Here is an 18411-nt window from a genome sequence, read left to right as displayed (position 1 = left end):
AGAATTTAGAGAACCTTCTAGAAGTAGTCCTTGAGGAGTAATGGTTCTCCTCCATCTTTTCTCCCTCCTGGGTTCTTGTACTTAGAACTCCATGCATGCTTGGGCTGAAAGTCGCGTTTTGCCAGGTCTCATTCCTCTAAGTAAAAAGGAAGATGTAAGCTCCTTCTCACACTACCCTCAGCTTGTATTTACACTTCACACCCCAAGGTGCTGTGCTGACAGAGCCTTCCAAGGCAGTGCACATGGCGGCGGCAGCGACAGCATCACCTCATGCTGGGAGGAACGTAAGGCAAAGCGAGTAATGAGCTATTAGGAGGGACCACATCGCCAGCTCCTGCCTAAATGATTTCCTCTCAACAGACTGTTTAGGAAGCCTGTCATGGGATAACACCAACTACTTCACCAGGAGGAGGGGTGTTTATGTAATCCAGAAGTGCCTTCTGCAGAGTTGAGGAAGCAGTGAGCAAACGTGAATGAGCATTTTAGCATTGGCTCACCCTCTGGAACAAAGCCCAAGTAACGCTCAAAAGAAGGCATTCAGGTGGAGAGGAGGAGCAGGATGGCATACGCTATTACTGTTTCCGAGCGTGGCCATGAACATTCCTGGTCTCAAAGGCTTCCATCCTTTATTATTTTAAAAGATTAAAAATAAAGAGCTAGAGAGAGGTGGGGTGGGGGTCTTCATTCCCCAAATAACAGCAACAACCAGGGCTGGACCAGATCAAACCCAGGAGACAGAAGCTTCTTCACTGTCTCTATGTGGATGCAGGGGCCTAAGCACCTGGACCATCCTTCACTGCTTTCTCGGGCACGTCAGCAAATTGCTGGGTTGGAAGTGGAGCAGCCAAGACTCACACCAGTGCCCATATGCTCTGCTAATGTCACAAGCAGAAGCTCCCCCACTGTGGCACAGTACTGGTTCTGATTCTTTATTGTTTTACATTTTTATGAGTTTGTGATCCTTATATATAATACCTTCCTGGTCACAATGCAAAATGTGGTGGACCCATGTGTCCAGCACAAGCTGATCCTACCAGACCATCTCTGCCCATTTGCAGCCCACTAGCTCCTCTGTTCCATTTCTTTGATGATCATTTAATATGGAATCATGATCCATAGTCACCCCACTCTGCTGTACTACTAGAACATACTACTTCTGAGTTTCAGTGCCCATTAGTCAACTTTCCTTCTATTTTCACCGCCCCCCTGCATCTTTCCCAGCCTCTAGTGATCACTATTTCAAATACAGGTCAACTTTTATTTTTAGCTTCCACAGTAGGCAGCAAAAGCCACACCAAAGAAGCTTTGGTACAGTAAAGGAAACAAAAGGGACACCAACAGAAATGGACAAAGTATTTGCAGATGATGCATCCAACCAAAGATTAATATGCAGAATATATAAGGAACTCAGAAAAGCTCAGTGATAGCAAGCAAACAAAAAACACCAGCCCAGGAAAGAAGATGGCAAAGGATCTGACATATCTCAAAAGGAGAAATACACATGAGCAACAAAAATGTGAAGAGATGTTCATATTCCCAGCTGCAGGACCTTCTTAGCTTTGCCTCTCACTGCCTACCTCCTTTGGGAAGGGTTACTGACTAGGGAGAGGCAGAGAGCTCTGGAGGAAAAAGATCACCACGATGGGGAGAGCGTCTCTTGGCGCCCTTGAAATTCCCCACACGCACTGTCCAGAGAGATGAAAGGATGTTGCATAGTATAGAAATCAGGAACACGGATCAGGAAGTCAGTTCTCAATGTACTGTTCAGTGCACTCTTAATTCTCCCAATTCCATCCCCTCTTGGTGTTGGTATGTATTTAACACTTCATTAACACTTCTAATCACCTTTTCCCATAGTGAGAGCTGCTGTAAGAGTCCCTCCATAGCAGGTCACAAAATCAGGCTCTGATTTAAAGACATGATTTTGTTTTCATGGTTTTAACTTGATATTCTCTTGACAAGTGGATCTACCTTCTCATTTATGGTAGTACTATAAAACTACTTTTTTAAAAAAGATTTGTTTGTTTTGGAAAGTCAGTGTTGATAGAGAGGAGAGAAAGAGCTCTTCCATCTGCTGGTTTACTCCGCAGATGGCCACAAGAGCCAGGGCTGGGCCAGGCTGACACCAGGAACCAGAGGCTGCAGCCAGGTTTCCCATGTGGGCAGCAGAGGCCCAAGCACTTGGGCCATATTCCACTGCTTGCCCAGATCATTGGCAGGTATCTGGACTGGATGTATTACAGCCAGGACATAAACAGAGGCCCATATGGGATGCTGGCATAACAGGCAGTGGTTTTTCTTGCTATGCCACAACACCAGCCTCTAGAGCTATTTTTAAAAATGGATTTGCCTGTGTGGAAATGGCATTTTTTAAATCAGTGAATAAAAAAGTAACAATAGACTCTACCAAGATAGGACCAAAAAGTGACATAGTCATGGCTATCTATGATTTGGGTAATCAGCACCCAGTGGCCTACCTGGCATATAGGAGATCTTCCGCAAATACACAAGTACTATCAGCTTAAATCCTGGCATCTTTCTGCTTGATATTAGCACATTAAAAGAGTTTCAAACCTATGCAAGGGTACTTGAAAGGCTCATGGATCAATGGAATTCAAAGGTAATTTTTTAAAAGTTTGAAACCCATGAACAATTTTTCCATAACACACATTCTTCATAAACTTTCCGGAGACCCCTGCGTTCTTAAATGACTCCTAAATAGGCTTTTGCTAATGTACGTGTTACCTAAGCATACCAGCTACTAAGCTGTGCCCAAGGAAAGGAAGAGCCAAGGATTCCAGATTCCGTCTCCTCTTAGCAGACTCTCATATATTTAAATGTCTAAGGCAAAGTCAAGGTTATATCTCCTGTAGCAGTGCCAGGACAGGAGGTAACTATTCCTTTGTCCCCTCAGAAACATTTGTTGGGCAGGTGGAGCTACATCGGTTAGGGTAACTGTCCACGGATGTTCAGTACTGACTTCATAGATACTTACTGAGCACCTGTTTAGTGCTGGGTATCGTAGGATTTGGGGAGACATCCAGGCAGGGGAGGTGGGAGAGGAGACTGGTTAACTGCATGTCCTGGTGTATCTCACGTTCTTATTGAGGGAGACAGGCAAGAGACATCAACCAAGTGTTACCACATGTTGGGAGGTGATACTGGGAGGGGGCAATCAGAGCAGGATCAAAGGATTGGGGATTGATAGGATTGAAGAAAAAGGAATGGGCTTTCAGTGTGGTGGTTGGGTTTGACTTCAGGCCAGAGGCAGCATCAGAGCAAGAATTAAGAGTAAGAAACAGAGAACAATTTTAAGGAAGAATATGCTGGGCAGAAAGACAATGGGGTCAGGCCCCGAGGTGAAGTTGCCACATTCAAGAAACATCACAGTGATGGGTCTTGTTTTTTTAAGATTTATTTATTTTTATTGGAAAGGCAGGTATACAGAGAGGAGGAGAGACAAAGAGAAAGAATTTCATCCAATGGTTCACTACCCAAGCGGCTGCAATGGCTGGAGCTGAACCAATCCGAAGCCAGGGGCCAGGAGCCAGGAGCCTCCTCCTCGTCTCCCACATGGGTGCAGGGTTCCAAAGCCCTGGGCTGTCCTCAACTACATTCCCAGGCCACAGGCAGGGAGCTGGATAGGAAGCAGGTCTGCTGGGGATTAGAACCAGCATCCATATGGGATCCCAGCATGTTCAAGGCAAGGACTTTAACTGCTAGGCCATCACATTGGGACCACAGTGATGGGTCTTAGCTCACTGGCTATGACTCTGATTTCATGCCTTCATTGCCCGTATTCTGTACTAGTGTTCCTGGATTTGATTCCCCTCTCTGATTCCTGAATGCAGCTTCCTGCAAATGCAGACCTTGGGAGACTGCAATAGTGGTTCAGTTCCTTGGGTAACCATCACCCATGTGGGATAGCTGGATTGAGTTCTCACCCAGACCCAAACCCAACTGTTGTAGGAATTTGGAGAGTCACTCAGAGGATGTGATTGAAAAGACAATGAGCCAGGTAGGTTTGGGATAAAGATTAGGAGTTCAGTTTTCAACATACTAAATTTGAAATGTCTTAGCTATACAAGCTCAGAGTTCAGGCAGTGATTGAAGCTGGAGGTACCAACTATGGAGTCAGCATGGAGATGGTGCTTGAGCTGTAAGGTTCAATTAAATCAGTTTGATCATGCATGGAGAAGGTGGAAACACAATCCATCGACTGAATCTGGGGCATTCCATTGTTAGTGGGGTAGTGGAGCTTCTTCTGGGTCTCCCATGGGTCCCAAGGCTTTGGGCCATCCTTCACTGCTTTCCCAGGCCACAAGCATGCAACTGGGTGAGAAGCAAAATAGCTGGGACATGAACCAGGGTGAAAGAATCCCTGTGTTTGCAAGAGGATGATTTAGCCATTGAGCTATCACGCCAGGCCCATAAATCTTTTTTTAAAGAGAGAAAAAAAGATTTTCAGGAAGAAGCAAACATAGAAGAGTGAGAGAACTGTGTACAGCCAACATTCTGATCTTACCAAGCAAGTAGGAGGAAGTAAGAAAGGAACAAGGGATGTGACTAAACCCAAGGACTGAGTCCAGTGATAGGCCATGCAACAGATGCTGGGTAAGACAAAAAGGAGCAGACAGTTGAGGGACAGGGCAAAGGGAGAAAGGTCCTGGCAGGAAGGAGAGACTGAAGAACTGTGAGTGTCCTTTTCTAACAAAATGAAGAGATCAGAATTACCCATGATGCCAGGGCCAGAGCACAAGTGTGAGACTGAGTGGGAGCACCAAGGAGAGGGGGCCACAGAACTCAGAGGTCAGGAGGAGAGGAAGATCAACTTCCTGGACAGTGAACTCATTAAGAACCAGTTCAGGAACAGAGATGGAGGTAAAGACAGTGGAGGAGAAGCGAAAGATTCCAGAAGTGCAAGTGGAATCAGTAAGGCCTGCCACGAGGGAGGACTGTACCTGCAGCTGCAGCAACGACAGAGTAAGCAGGGAGACCATCCATCTGGAAGGAGAGATCATTTCCATTAGAATGAACATGGAAAGGAACCATCAGAGAAGAGATAGGAATCATAGGAGCATCTCCTCATGACAAATGTGAATTACAGAGAGTACAGGGGGAGTCAGGCAGAGATGGGGCAAGAACGGGGGAAGAGCCATGAGGTTGAATTAATTCAGTATGATCATGTATGGAGAAGGTGAAAATGCAGTTCATAGACTGAATCTGGGGCATTCCATTGTTAGTGACTGTACATGGAGGAGGATGCCTGGGAGAGGCAGGCATACACAGAGCACCTGGGCCATTCAATAGAGAACAGGCAGGACATGTGCCACAGCACGTGGATTTGCCAGTACACAGGACTCAACCTCTACTCAAGTCAGAAAGAGCTGGTTTACTCTGAGCATGCGGAGTTCTTTCCTGACAATTGGATCAATGGGTTTCCAGGGTCAGAAAACAGCACCTCACATTCATGTCTAGTCCTTGGAATCCACTCCATGGTGAGCCAGCCCCAGGGCAGCATCCCTGTTCCCAATGCTCCACACAGTAATAATGACCATCACAGACCACGCTCACTGAACATGGTATTTCTCACTCTTAACACTTGGCCTGGTCTTTCATAGGTATTCTCCTTAAATACCTTCCAAGTGATGACATTCAAATGTTTAAAGCTGTCCTTGAGCCAGTCTTTTTTATGGATTTTTTTTTTTTATTCCTTTGACCTTCTCAGTATTTCTGTGAGATCTTGGGACAGTCTTCATCTTAATCCATAGCCAAGACACCTGGGGCTTAAACAGGGATAGGAACCTGCCCCGAAAGTCACCCAATAAGTGATCTGAAGTTTGATCAGTTTTATGGCAGCATGGCCTTCTTAATATCCAATGATGGCTACCAGTTGGCCAAGTCTGAAACGATATGTTTCCTAGAACCCACATAAAGAAGCTCCGAGTCTAGACCTGTGCTATGGTCACAGCTCCCTCTCTTGTTGGACACCACATACAACCACCCATTTTACAGTGTTCTGTCTGTAAGCCCTGCTGCCGCCTTAAAAAAAAAAATTTTTTTTTTTTTGTTTCCACCACAGATGTGAAAAGCTGGCTCGTGATGTTTGGATTTCAGCTTAGCAACATAATTCCTGGCTTCCCAAGAGCCAAAATGTATTTCGTGCCTCCTCCTTATGAATTATCAGAGAGTCAAGCGAGTGAAAATGGACAGGTAAGCAGGGGTTCCTGCCAAGTGTCTGAAGGAATGTGATGTGAGCCAAGGGCATGTCAGCAGAGGGAAACACTGGAGCTGGGTATAAAAGGTGCAGAGACATTGAGATTGCCCTGGGAAAGCAAGTGTCAGTGCTGTCATCCACCTGGCACAGCACATATGTCTTCCCAATCTCAATTATTACCTTAATTGTGCTATCATTATCTGTTCAGTGTGTACCCTTGAGTCAGTCCTTGATTAACAACAGTCCAGAGAAATCTAGCAGCAACCTACCATCTGCACTGCCTCTAAGCACATAACCCTTTCAGCTTTTATGGTATGTAATAAAACAGTGGTTTGCAGTTTCTGTCCCATTAAAGTACATTTTTATGCCCCACATAAAACCTCAGCGCTTTATGGCCCAAATATGTACAGATTGAGTTTTCAGAAGATAATTTGAGCTCGGGTCTTGCTGTGATGATGGAAGGGAGGTCGGTTTCAATTTGAATGCAACTGAGACAGCTGCCCCAGTGAGATGGGCAGGTTGGGCATCTGTGTTCAGGGAGCCCTCGCTGCGGCTCTGCTGCCCGGCTTGGTCAGCATCAGAAACATCCCAGCCAAGGGTCTGGACTGGGTGGCAGTGGAGAAGCAAAGAGGCACTGCTGGGTAATTAAGAGCTGCATCCTCTCTGTCCTGCCCCTGGGGACCACTCCGCGGATGAGCAGCCATTGTTTCTCTCATTGATCTAAGCACTATTACTTCCCCACACACCGCCTCTTCCATTATCCTAGCCTGGGCCCCAGTGGCCAGTTGAGACGTGTGGGAATTTCTGAGTGGAGAACTCCAGGCCAGGAAAGTAATGGTGATTTTAGGCCTGCACAGAACCAGGACTGGAATCCAAACCAATGGACTCGAACCCGAGGGAGACTCCTCTGTCTCTCCAAGTGCAATCTCTGAGCACCATGCTTCTCAAACATGACCAGGCATGCCGATCTCCTAAGGAGTGTTGTTAATATTCAGTCTCTGACTATATGGGCCTACAGCATGGTGATTCTGCCTCTCTAACCCAGGTGTCCTGGGGTGGGGCAGAGGTTGGAGGGAGATCCTCTCCTCTGGCCATCCTTTAATGGCAATTTTTTAACCCAGGGAAGTAAAATAACCACCCCCCGCAATGGCCTCAGAGCATTCTAGGTCACAGCCGTGGGCTCTACAGTGGTTCTAGCCAACACCCTTGGCTCAGGACGACCCCTGGGGCTGAAGTGTGAGAGGCAGCTGCCAGTTCATCAGGGTAGTAAGGTGTGCTGAGTGTATAAGCCTGAATGCAGGAGCTACGGAGGTCTTTCTCTATCCTTGTAGTTGGTGGCATGGTTGCGAAGGGCTCCATCCATACTATCAGAGCGCTGGTAAGCAGCCCACCTGCTCTCCTGCCTTGGTTCCAAATGGCAGGACCGTACTTGTACATCATCAGTACAGATGCAGTGCTAGCTATGACAGAAGCCTTCCGGTTCTGATTCTCTTTTGCTCAGTCTCCCAGTCCCCGCAACAGCTCGCCCAGCCCACCCTCCTCAGCCGTCTGTGTTTCCTTCTGCCCACAGCTCATCACAGGTGTCCAGCAGACCACAGAGAGACACAACCAGGCCTTCTTGGCTCTGGAAGGGCAGGTCATCTCCAAAAAGCTCCACGCCAGCATCCGAGAGAAGGCCGGCCACTGGTTCGCCACCACCACCCCCATCATCGGCAAGGGTATCATGTTTGCCATCAAAGAAGGGCGGGTGACCACCGGCGTGTCCAGCATCGCCAGCGAGGACAGCCGCAAGGTGGCGTCGGTGCTGAACAACGCCTACTACCTAGACAAGATGCACTACAGCATCGAGGGCAAAGACACCCACTACTTCGTGAAGATCGGCGCGGCCGACAGCGACCTGGTCACGTTGGGCACCACCATCGGCCGCAAGGTGCTGGAGAGTGGGGTGAACGTGACCGTGTCACAGCCCACACTGCTGGTCAACGGCAGGACTCGAAGGTTCACCAACATCGAATTTCAGTACTCCACGCTGCTGCTCAGCATCCGCTACGGCCTCACCCCTGACACCCTAGATGAAGAAAAAGCCCGCGTCCTGGACCAGGCGAGACAGAGGGCCCTGGGCACGGCCTGGGCCAAGGAGCAGCAGAAAGCCAGGGACGGGCGAGAGGGCAGTCGCCTGTGGACTGAGGGCGAGAAGCAGCAGCTTCTAAGCACGGGCCGCGTACAGGGGTACGAGGGGTACTACGTGCTGCCGGTGGAGCAGTACCCCGAGCTGGCGGACAGCAGCAGCAACATCCAGTTTCTAAGACAGAATGAGATGGGAAAGAGGTAACAAAATCACCTACTGCCATCCCTCGTCTGGGTGGCTGGGCGGGAGTAACTGTTATCTCCTCTCCTAAGGAGATGAAGCCGTAAACAGGGGCCTGAAGCCGGGCTGCTTCGGGAAACCAAGTGGCAAGAAAGCTCACATTTTTTGAGTTCCAATGCTACTGTCTCAGCGCCAAGTCCCTCATCCCGAAGTCGACCAGAGCCCGGCTGAAAAAAATTCTGTGGACAACAAAGCAAACGGATGAATGAACACGCACACAGACACACACACACACACACACACACACACTCACACGACATTCCAAGTTCCCCTCACCTACGACCCACTTGTTCTGGGTCTCACACACACACACACACACACACACAACAAAACAGAGACGCCAAAATGTCCGAAAGGAACAAAGGGACAAAAAAAAAAAAAAAAGACAACAAAAAGTAAACCAACAACAACAACAAAAAAATCCCATCCACCGGGAAAAAGAAATGAAGAGAAGAAAGCCTCACATCCTATTACCTCACTCATTCACACGGGAGCGACACGGATAACAGACCCATGACGGCCCGGCGTCCCCAGACCAGCAGAAGATGACAATTCAGACTGCTTGTGGGACAAAGACTTCAGATGTTTCGTTTAAGCAAATACAGGTGCATCAAAAACACAACTTTGGGGGTCATTTGTGTGTAGCGCCTGGGGAGGGGGGGTCAAGTGGAGGAGTGAGCACTGGAAAATACTTTTTGAAGAAACAGAAACAAAACAGAGAATTAAAAAAAAAAAGAAAAGAAAAGCAATTCATATCCGAAATCAAAGCGAAGTAATACCATCCAGCACTTAACTCTCAGGACCCCGCTTAGTCTGGCCTGAGCTAATTTATCTGAGCGCAGAGTGTAAAATTTAATTCAGAACGGTGGCTGTACTCACTGCAGATAAATTCCATACTCTCTTGTCTTTGGAGAATTCCATTGTGGACAGTAATACGCAGTTACAGGGTGTAGTCTGTTTAGATTCCGTAGTTCGTGGGTGCCAGTTATGGTAGAGGTGCGGCGTTGTGACACTTTCGCTAACAGGTACCACTTCCGATCACCCTGTACATATATAAGCCGTAGGCACAATCACTGTTTCAGATTTAAAATTCTTAGTGTGTTTGTTTGGTCCAGAAACTGAGACAATCACATGACAGTCACCACGAGGAGAGAAAATAAAAATTAAAAAAAAAAAAACAAAAAAATTTAAAAATGGGAAAAAAAAAAGAAAAAAGTCTAATAAGAACTTTGGTACAGAAACTTTTTTGTAATATACATGTATGAATTGTTCATCGAGTTTTTATATTAATTTTAATTTGCTGCTAAGCAAAGACTAGGGACAGGCAAAGATAATTTATGGCAAAGTGTTTAAATTGTTTATACATAAATAAAGTCTCTAAAACTCCTGTGGACACGCTGGTCTTCTGTGGAACTGCTTTGAGAGGAGAAGAGGCAAATGGTGTTGGCAAACAGCTGCCGAGATCCCTGGAGGCCGAGCTGGTGCGCGCTGGGGATCCCCCATCCAGGATGCTGGAGCCCAGCAGTGCTGTTGATTTCTGGATATTTTGTGGAATTTGGAATGTTTGAATATACATCATGAGCTCTTGTGGCACTAGGATCCGAGTCTAAACACAACATTCATTTACAGTTCACATGTACCTATGCGCATGGCCTCCAGGTGACTCCCTATACTATTTGGCGTCATGTATGCATGGAATGAAATTTCATGACATGCAATTTTCTGCTTGTGGCATCTGGCAGCGGCTCACGAGGTCTTGGACTTTGAGGTTCGGGGATTAGGGAATGCTCAGTGTGTGTCTTGGACACTTGCAGCAGCTTTGGTGAGACGCTTCGGGGCTGCAGTGACTCTGGGGCCACCTCTGCTGGCATCGGCAGCTCCTGTCTGTGTGTGGACACGTGGGGAGAAGAGGCTGGACCCAGGGCTAGAGGGCCGTGAGGACCCACAGGCCAGCCCTTGCACACGCACATCCTTCCAGCCCACCTGGAATGCTCTGGCTTCTCCCTGCCACCATAACCAAGACACTGACAGGAAATGGAAGGGCAAGACAGTACATTGGAAGAGCAGCTTTGGTGTGCTTGTGTATGTAACTCTGTGTGTGTGTGTGTGTGCACGCGCACATGCATAGGCTAGATCAACGTAACCTTCAAACGTGCACTCTTGCAGCAGCTCCAGCAAGAAGAGAACTTTGGGTTTTGATGACTTTTTGTTTTACAGTGCTCCTGAGGTTAGAATGATAGCATTATCCTTAGTGGCTGATATTTGTAGGTGCTTCTTTCATGCCAACGTATGCTAAAGGTATACATGCAATATTTTCATTGCATCGTTACCTTTCATGCATTCAACAGTTCCAAGTCATGTGCTAGGCTCTGGAAGCAAAGAGGTATGTAGACACAAACATGGGTTCTTGCCTTGTGGCATTCTGCTCAGGGGAGTGGGTGAATGATAGAGGATGATGATGCTAAGAAGTGAAAATAGGAGAACAGGGGGCAAGTGTTTGGCCTTAGCAGCTAAGATGCTGGTGGGGGCACCCACACCCCACAGCAGCAGATGGGTTCAACTCTGTTTTCCAACTGGTGACTCCAGCTGCTTGCTAATGGACACCCCAGCATGCAGCAGTGTGAGCTCACATGGTTGAATCCACTCATGAGAAGCTTGGGTTAAATTTCTGTTTTCCAGCTTTACACCTTGCTGGTCATCGTGGGCATTTGGGGGAGTGAACCCAGCTGGGAGGAAATCTCTGTCTTTCAAATAAATAAGGGCAGTGAACACCAAGAATAGACTTTTGCAGCCATAGGAACCTCTGCTGGGAGATGGGACCTAAAGTGAGGATGTCACAAGAATTGTTGAGGCCCAGGGCGTCCTCAGGGGATGCATCTGCCACTTGTGATGCCAGCAGCCTGTGTGGTTGTTGTGGCCATTGGGGAGTGAACCAGCATGGTAGAAGACGGATCTCATAGCAAACTATGAAAGGGAGATAGGAGCATGTTCTAGACCGAGGGCACGTGTGCAGAGGGACTGTGGTAGAAGCAGAGTCGGTCAACAGTATGTAAGGTGGTTGCTTAGGGCAGAATGTAGAAGGGAATCAGAAGGTTCAGAAACTGGCCTCTTTTTTAACATTAGAAGGAACAAGAGGACATTCATTTTAATTTCAACAACAAAGGATCTAGATAAAGCATAGAGAACAGGTGGAGGTAGCGGTCATCCAGCGAGATGAAGGAAGAGGCCGAGGTGGCCACCGAGCAGAGATAAAGTTAATTTCAACTACAGAAGGGGAAATGGACGCCGTAGGAAAGCCTGGACTCCGTCTGAGTGAGAAGCTTCTTTGATCCTTGCAGGTGAGGATGCTGAAGCTGAGTGAGTACCTCCAGCTGGGAGGGGGTGGAGTCAGGTGCAAGCCCAGCCACGGCGAGGGTCCAGCCCTCTACTGGAAGTCTGGTGTGTGCTTCCGGCTGAGACGCCATTTGTGGACTGTGTTAACTCTGCCTTCGGGTCATACAGTGGCCCTGAAGGGGAGGAACGGGATGGGGAGACAAGCAGGGCTCCCTGCTCCAAACCTGTGCCCCGTTAGCAATGCAGTGGAACAAGCCTGGATTTATCGTGCAACAGGAGGAGCCTCCGGAGAAGCGACAGCCAACAGCACGGTGAGTCTGGGCTGGGGAGGCAGGACTGTGTGCTCGGGGCCAGCGCTGCTGTCTACTCTTCTCGGCCTGGCCATCAGGAGTGCTTGGAGAAGCAGTGTGAGAGCAGCCTGGGCTGGTTGTGTGGAGAGCACAAATCCACGGCAGCGGGAGCTTGGAGGGGATTCAGCTCTGTGGTACATCGGGCTGAGGTTCATGCCGTGCAGGGCGCTGCACCCAGGCCAGCAGCCAGCGGCCTCTCCAGCCTCTTGTGGGGAAAGGAGAGGCAGGTAGACCAAAGGCCAGGCCACATTATGTGTCACAGGAGTAACGCAGGTCCCCAGGGTTTTGCTGCAGCCAGAACCGTCTTCCATTTTAGGGTCAACACTTTTTGGATTCTCTGTGAGTTTGCTGATGCTCCCAGGCCAGCCCCGGGCCCTCACTGCACATGGGGAAGGCAAACAGGGCCCTGAGGGGAGGGGTGGAGGTAGAATTCCTCTCTGGGAGTCTGGAATGATCAGGAAGTGTGGTCAGCTGTGGATCTCTCTGGAAAGGCAGCACTGTTCAAGCGGGCTCATGGAAACAGTCCCCCCGACTCAGTCTGGGAATGCTCCTGAACTGCTTCCCAGGGGAGGCTGGGGAGCGGCCTGGGCTATCACAGAGGGCCCATATCGCTAACTCAGGAAGCACAAGCCAGGCTCGTCTCACTCCTGTCCCCTGTGTGTCACAGGGAAGAGAGCAGGTGTGCTGAGGGACAGGAAACTCGGATGCCCCTCGGTATCCCTGGGCAGGTGTGCCAAGAGGAGCAGATGCCCAAGTCCCTTGCTCAGAATGGAGTTCTCGTTGCTTGGGCTGTGCATAAGTGTGCCAGGACCCTGGCGGGTGTCTGTTGCTTACTTTATAGAACAGACACGTAGAATGCCAGGATAGCGTGGCAATATATGGTTGAGGGAACCATGGTGGCGGTCAGAGGAGTGGGTGCATGTTCAATACGGACGGAAGGCTTTATTGCACAGTTAGTGGACTCCACGGATAAACCCCCACATGTCCAGGGGGCCCTTCATTGTTACTGATTTTATCCTTGTTTGGATGCAGGGGAAGACAATTAGACACAGCTGTGAGGGAGGCTGGAGGGGACACCTTGATGCCACCCCGCTCCACGGTCAGGGGGCGACCCTCCATCATGGCCAAGAGGGCTTCCCAGTAAGGGTGACAGTCTTAGCAGCACAGAGAACGGATGTCTGGCCAAGGTGACGCTCTTTGGGTTATTTGTCTAGAGTCACCGTCACTGAGCGTTGACTCTGAGCCTGAAGCTGCGAGTCTGAAAGTAATTAACTCCTAGGCGTCCGCCGGAGCAAGCTCACGGGCCAGAGTGTGGAGCCCAGTGGGTCAGGGCTGGCATGGAAATGACGACAAGAACGAGAAGCACAGAGCTGAGGGTCATGAGTCTTCCCCCACGAGCATCTGAGTGTGGTGCTGAGAGGTGTGAGGACCGCAGCCAGGGACCGTGGACTGCAGTGAGAACAGAGGCTGCAGGAGGGCATGCCGGCTGCCGGGAAGGTCAGTGGGCAGCAGGGGCTGCTCTAAGAATCACCCGGGGAGCTTTGTGTAGGTCACTCCCAGGACAAGGCCAGGATCTTGGGAACAGGCCCTGATCTGCAGGCGCTGCGAAGTGCCAGATGAGAGCCGGGCTAAAGGCTGGGGCCTGAGTGGGACCACTCAGAGAGGCGGGAAGGCACATCAGGCTGAGATGCCGGGCTTTGGCCCACCAGGACATGAGGCACCTAAGTGGGGTTCTGCTAAAACAGACAAATGTGACTACAATGTCCGATGGTTAGAACAGCAGGTGGAAGGCAGGGGCAGGGGAGAGCCAGAGCATAGGAGGTTGTGCAGCAGGCTGGGACTCAGGACAGGTTCTGGGACCTCGGAGTTAGAGACAGTGTGCACGGTGGCAGAAACACCAAGGGGAAGACACCAAGCACTCCACCAGCATCTCTTCTTCCTCACCCTGCCTCCGTCCCTCCACTTAAACCAAAAGTGCCATCCTCAGGCGGCGGCCTCAGGGTGTACCCGCCCCCTGCAGCTTTCACTGGTTCCCAAAAGCACTGCCTTGTCAAACCTGCTCCTCCTCCTCCCGGTAAATGTTGAGTTGCTGTTTGGCCACAAGGCGGCAGCCTTTCCCAGGAAATCTCCCTGGAGCTGGCCATCCCCTGCTGATTGAAGCCACTGCTAAAGAACCAGAACCACCTGGCCCAGCGGGGCGTTTCTGAAGGAGACCCGGGGATTGGATCCGGAAGCAAGGGTCTGAAAGCTGTCTTGGGGACAGTCAGGGTGCACTCCCTGTGCAGCTCTACCACTTCGTCTGGGTAGATTTCCACACATGTGTTCCAAGCTTCCTTTTCCTCACTTGGAGAATAGGAGTAAGAATATCTACTGTAGATGACTCAGACGGACTAACCAAAGTAATAGGTAATGTCCTTAGCCAGGGCCTGGTCCAGTGTGAAGGGAAAAGGGTATAGTATTTTGATTACTTTTCAGAGAAAAATAAAAACAAATATATGCTTGTCCTTCACTTTAACCTCGATTTCCTTCCCCCTGTGAAATGGGTATGTTGATAACAGGGCAAAGAATTGTTGAAAACTAAAAATGGAGCTCCAGCTCAACACCTTTCTTTTTGTAAGATTGTAGTTATTTTTTATTTGAAAGGCAGATTTACAGAAAGAGAGAGAGTGAGAGAGAAATGTTCTATCTGCTAGTTCATTACCCACATGGCCACAACAGCCCAAGTTAGGTCAATCTGAAGCCAGGAGTAGCTTCAGAGTCTCCCCCATGGGTGTAGGGGCCCAAGGATTTGGACCTTCCTCCACTGCTTTCCCAGTTCATAAGTAGGGAGCTGGATTGGAAATGGAACAGCCAGGGCTAGAACCAGTGTCCATCTAAGATGTCAGCATTTGCAGGGGGAGGATTAGCCAATTGAGCCATGGCGCCACATCCACCTAGAGATTCTTGCTCCTGATCAGCTCCCTCTGTTCCTGGCCACCCCCTTAACAACCCTTAACTCCATCTTCTCTCAAATACGTGCATGTTTGATTCTGAGCTGGAGCCAGTGTGGAGGTGTCTGCCCCACCAGCTATAAGTCAACCACTGTGGGGCTTGCACTGCGTCTGTCCATGTCAAAGACTGGAGAAGCGAAACCCATACCAGCTTCTGCCTCCGGGCAGCATCACTCTGCCTTCCCAAGAATGCTGACAAAGTATGCCCTGCACACAAGTATGGTTCATTCCATCTGCAAGTACTGCCTGTCTCATCCCGGGTGCCTAGGAGACACAGCCAGGTAATGGGGACGCAAGCAGGATTCCAACCCAGCCATATGTGGTAGGTAGGGGGAAGTGGCAGGGAGAGCCAGCCAAGCAAGCACAGAAACAGCATAATAGCAGGTGCTAGGAAGACTGCACCCTGGAGGGACAGTTAGCTCTGCCCTGGTAGGGATTTGCGAGAAAGAACGTGGAGGTGCATGGACAGAGCAACGGGAGGACCAGGATTATACCTGAATAGCCAAGAATGCATGCAGCTCTGGCCTCTGGGCTTCCTACCACCCACCCACCGAAGCTGTTTCCCTTCCTCTGGGGTGGGGGCACTGGAAGCCCCAAGCCCCGCAAGAGCAACAAGAGGTTGCTGTGACACACACTGTCGCCAGAAGGCAGCCCGCCTGTTGGACCTGGCTACTACTCCTAGTGCGGCGTTTCTCAAGCTCCGTGCTGCAGATGCTGAAGATCAGCTCCACTATGCAGCGGTGCTGGGTGGGGCGGGATGCTCGGCAGCAGCTCTGGCCTCCACCTGCCAGGATCCAGGGAGCTCCCACTGTGCACATGATGGTGACAGCTTCCTGTACATCACCAAGGTCCCCATGGGAGGCAATGGGAATCACCGTTTGGGCTCCTCTCCCTAGCACCTGCAGGGCCCAGACAGCAGGCTACCATAGGAAGATCCCTTGGGTTCCCCACTCCCCACCCCGTGGGTCCTTCGGCAGGTGGTGTGTCAGCACTCAGCATGGTCAAGGTACAGCCCCACAGGCTGGAGTCTCCTAGGCTCCCAGGCCCGCCAGCTTCCTCAGCCGTTGAGTTCATGCTCCAAGCATGTGGAGGACAGAACTGAACACCTCCCTCAGTGCCTCCCCTCCACCTTGGGCTCCTGAAGAGCTGCCCCCCACCTGAGGGAAACCTTCTGGGGTGCCCCTGGGCCAACGCCGGGCTGTGGGCTTGGTCTGCAGCACAAGACAGACCCAGGAGTATGCTGCAGGGACGAGCCGCCAAGAGTGTGCTGGAGAAAATAACAAAATGGAGGAGAGTCTGGAACCTGCGCAAACACCGTCAGCCTTGGTTTTCTCTTTCTGGTCTGGTCCCCAGGCCTGGAGTCACACAGCCTTTTAGGACAGATTTTGTTTTAAGATGTATTCAATTTTTTTTTAAATTAAAAAGACAGGTTTATAAAGAGGGAAGGAAAGATAGAAAAATCTTACATCTACCATTTCATTCCCCAAATGACTGCGATAGCCAGAACTGGACCAGTCTGAAGCCAGAAGCCAGCAGCATGTTCTGCACCTCCCAAGTGGATGCAGGGGCCAAGGATGCAGGCCTTCCTCTGCTGCTTCTACAGGCCCTTTAGCAGGAAGCTGGATCGGAAGTGGAGCAACCAGGACTTGAACTGGTACTCATATGGGATACAAGCACCACTGGCAGAGGCTTAACTTATCATGCCATGGTGCCTGTCCCAGGCCAGTGTATTTTGTTGGAAACTGATGGTACCTGAATGGTCTTCCCTGGGCAGGCACTAAGGCCACAGCTTTGAACTCCATAGGGAAGGGGAATGGGTAGCCATCAGCCCCCCAGTTGCTCAGACTTTGAGGGCTACCTGGAGGAGGTGGTGTCTTCTCAGCAGCACAGCTCTGTCAGGTGGTCACCCTGCCTTTGCCGACTGTCCTCCTTGGTGGTGTGTGTCTCGTCCATGTAGCAGGTGAGGCCAGTGCCACTGGGGTGTGGGCAAGAGAGGATAGGCCAGGGAAAGATGGAGCCTATGAGTGAGCCTGGGGAGGTGCGAAGAGTTGGGTTTCATGAGCAGCATGTGGTGTGCGTGCAGGTAGAATTACAACACAATTCCAGTGTTTGCTGGAGTGCAGGGGAGCGTGTAGTGCATGCCCAGGTAAGTGGTAGTTTGCTTGTGTGCCTGCAGGCGTAATTCATCGTGTGTGTGTGTGTGTGAGAGAGAGAGAGAGACAGAGAGAGATGGATGGCAATGCCAAAGATAGTGTAGGAAACAGGCTTCAAGGAGCCTTTAAAGTGCAAATAGGCCAGGTGTGAGTGAAGGTGCAACTCGAGGTGTGAAGATGAGGAACTCATGCCAGGAGCCACGCGGGGCGTGCAGGATGTGTAGTTTCTGGAAGTGTCACAGGCGTGAGACGCGCAGTGAGGATGTGAGTTGAGAGCTGTGACCAACACTCCAGCAGGATCCCGGCAGTGGCTGTCAATCACTGCGTCTGTTCACAGGAGTGGACACAGGGGAGGCAGGCCAAGGAACATGGAGAATGTGGTGTAAACTGTGTATGGGAGAGAACACGGCCTCAAGTAGCCTTGCTCTTTGGCCTCCAAAGGTTGCTTGTGGGACAGTCCCTGTTCCCGAGGGATATATGGGGAAAGGGCTTTGAACATGAGCTCTGGCATCACAGCCAGGGGTTCAAGCCCTACTCCCCCGGGCACTTGCTGCAAGTCTGGGACAACATCCCTGCAACCCAGTTTTCTGTCAGCAAAGTGCAGAGGACTATCCGCCTCCATTCTGTGAAAAGTGAGAGCCTGCCAGCACTGTGCCATGGCAAATTCACCCACCACCTGCAACAATGGCATACCATATGGGAGCCGTTTCGAGCCCCGGCTGCTCCACTTCTGATCCTATTCCATGGTAATTCACTAGGGAAAGCAGTAGAGGATGGTTCAAGTGCGTGGGTCCCTGAATGAAACGTGGAACCCAGGCAAAGTTCCTACATCAGCCAGGTTCAGTCATGGCCATTGCTACTATTTGGGGAGTAAACCAGCAAAGAGAAAATGTCCCCCTCTTTCTGTAACTCTTCCTTTCAAACTAATAAATCTATTTTTTAAGATTTATTTATTTTATTACAAAGTCAGATATACAGAGAGGAGGAGAGACAGGAAGAT

At 50.1% G+C, this 18411-nt stretch overlaps 1 protein-coding gene across 1 annotated transcript in view; it reads left to right on the top strand.

Annotated features, from left to right (window-relative positions):
- Nucleotides 1-8814, top strand: part of TENM2 (teneurin transmembrane protein 2) — a 344410-nt gene extending 335596 nt beyond the window's left edge. The window contains exons 27-28 of the mRNA XM_058677877.1: nt 6083-6213; nt 7788-8814. Coding sequence (XP_058533860.1) covers nt 6083-6213; nt 7788-8549 — 893 coding nt within the window. The 3' untranslated portion in view covers nt 8550-8814. The remainder of the gene's footprint in view (nt 1-6082; nt 6214-7787) is intronic.
- The last annotated feature ends 9597 nt before the right edge of the window (nt 8815-18411 follow it).

This window comes from Ochotona princeps, chromosome 19 (assembly GCF_030435755.1).
Source record: "Ochotona princeps isolate mOchPri1 chromosome 19, mOchPri1.hap1, whole genome shotgun sequence".
NCBI classification, from domain to species: Eukaryota; Metazoa; Chordata; class Mammalia; order Lagomorpha; family Ochotonidae; genus Ochotona; species Ochotona princeps.
The sequence above is the reverse complement of the archived record's forward strand: the minus strand, read 5'-3'. Positions and strand labels throughout refer to the sequence as shown.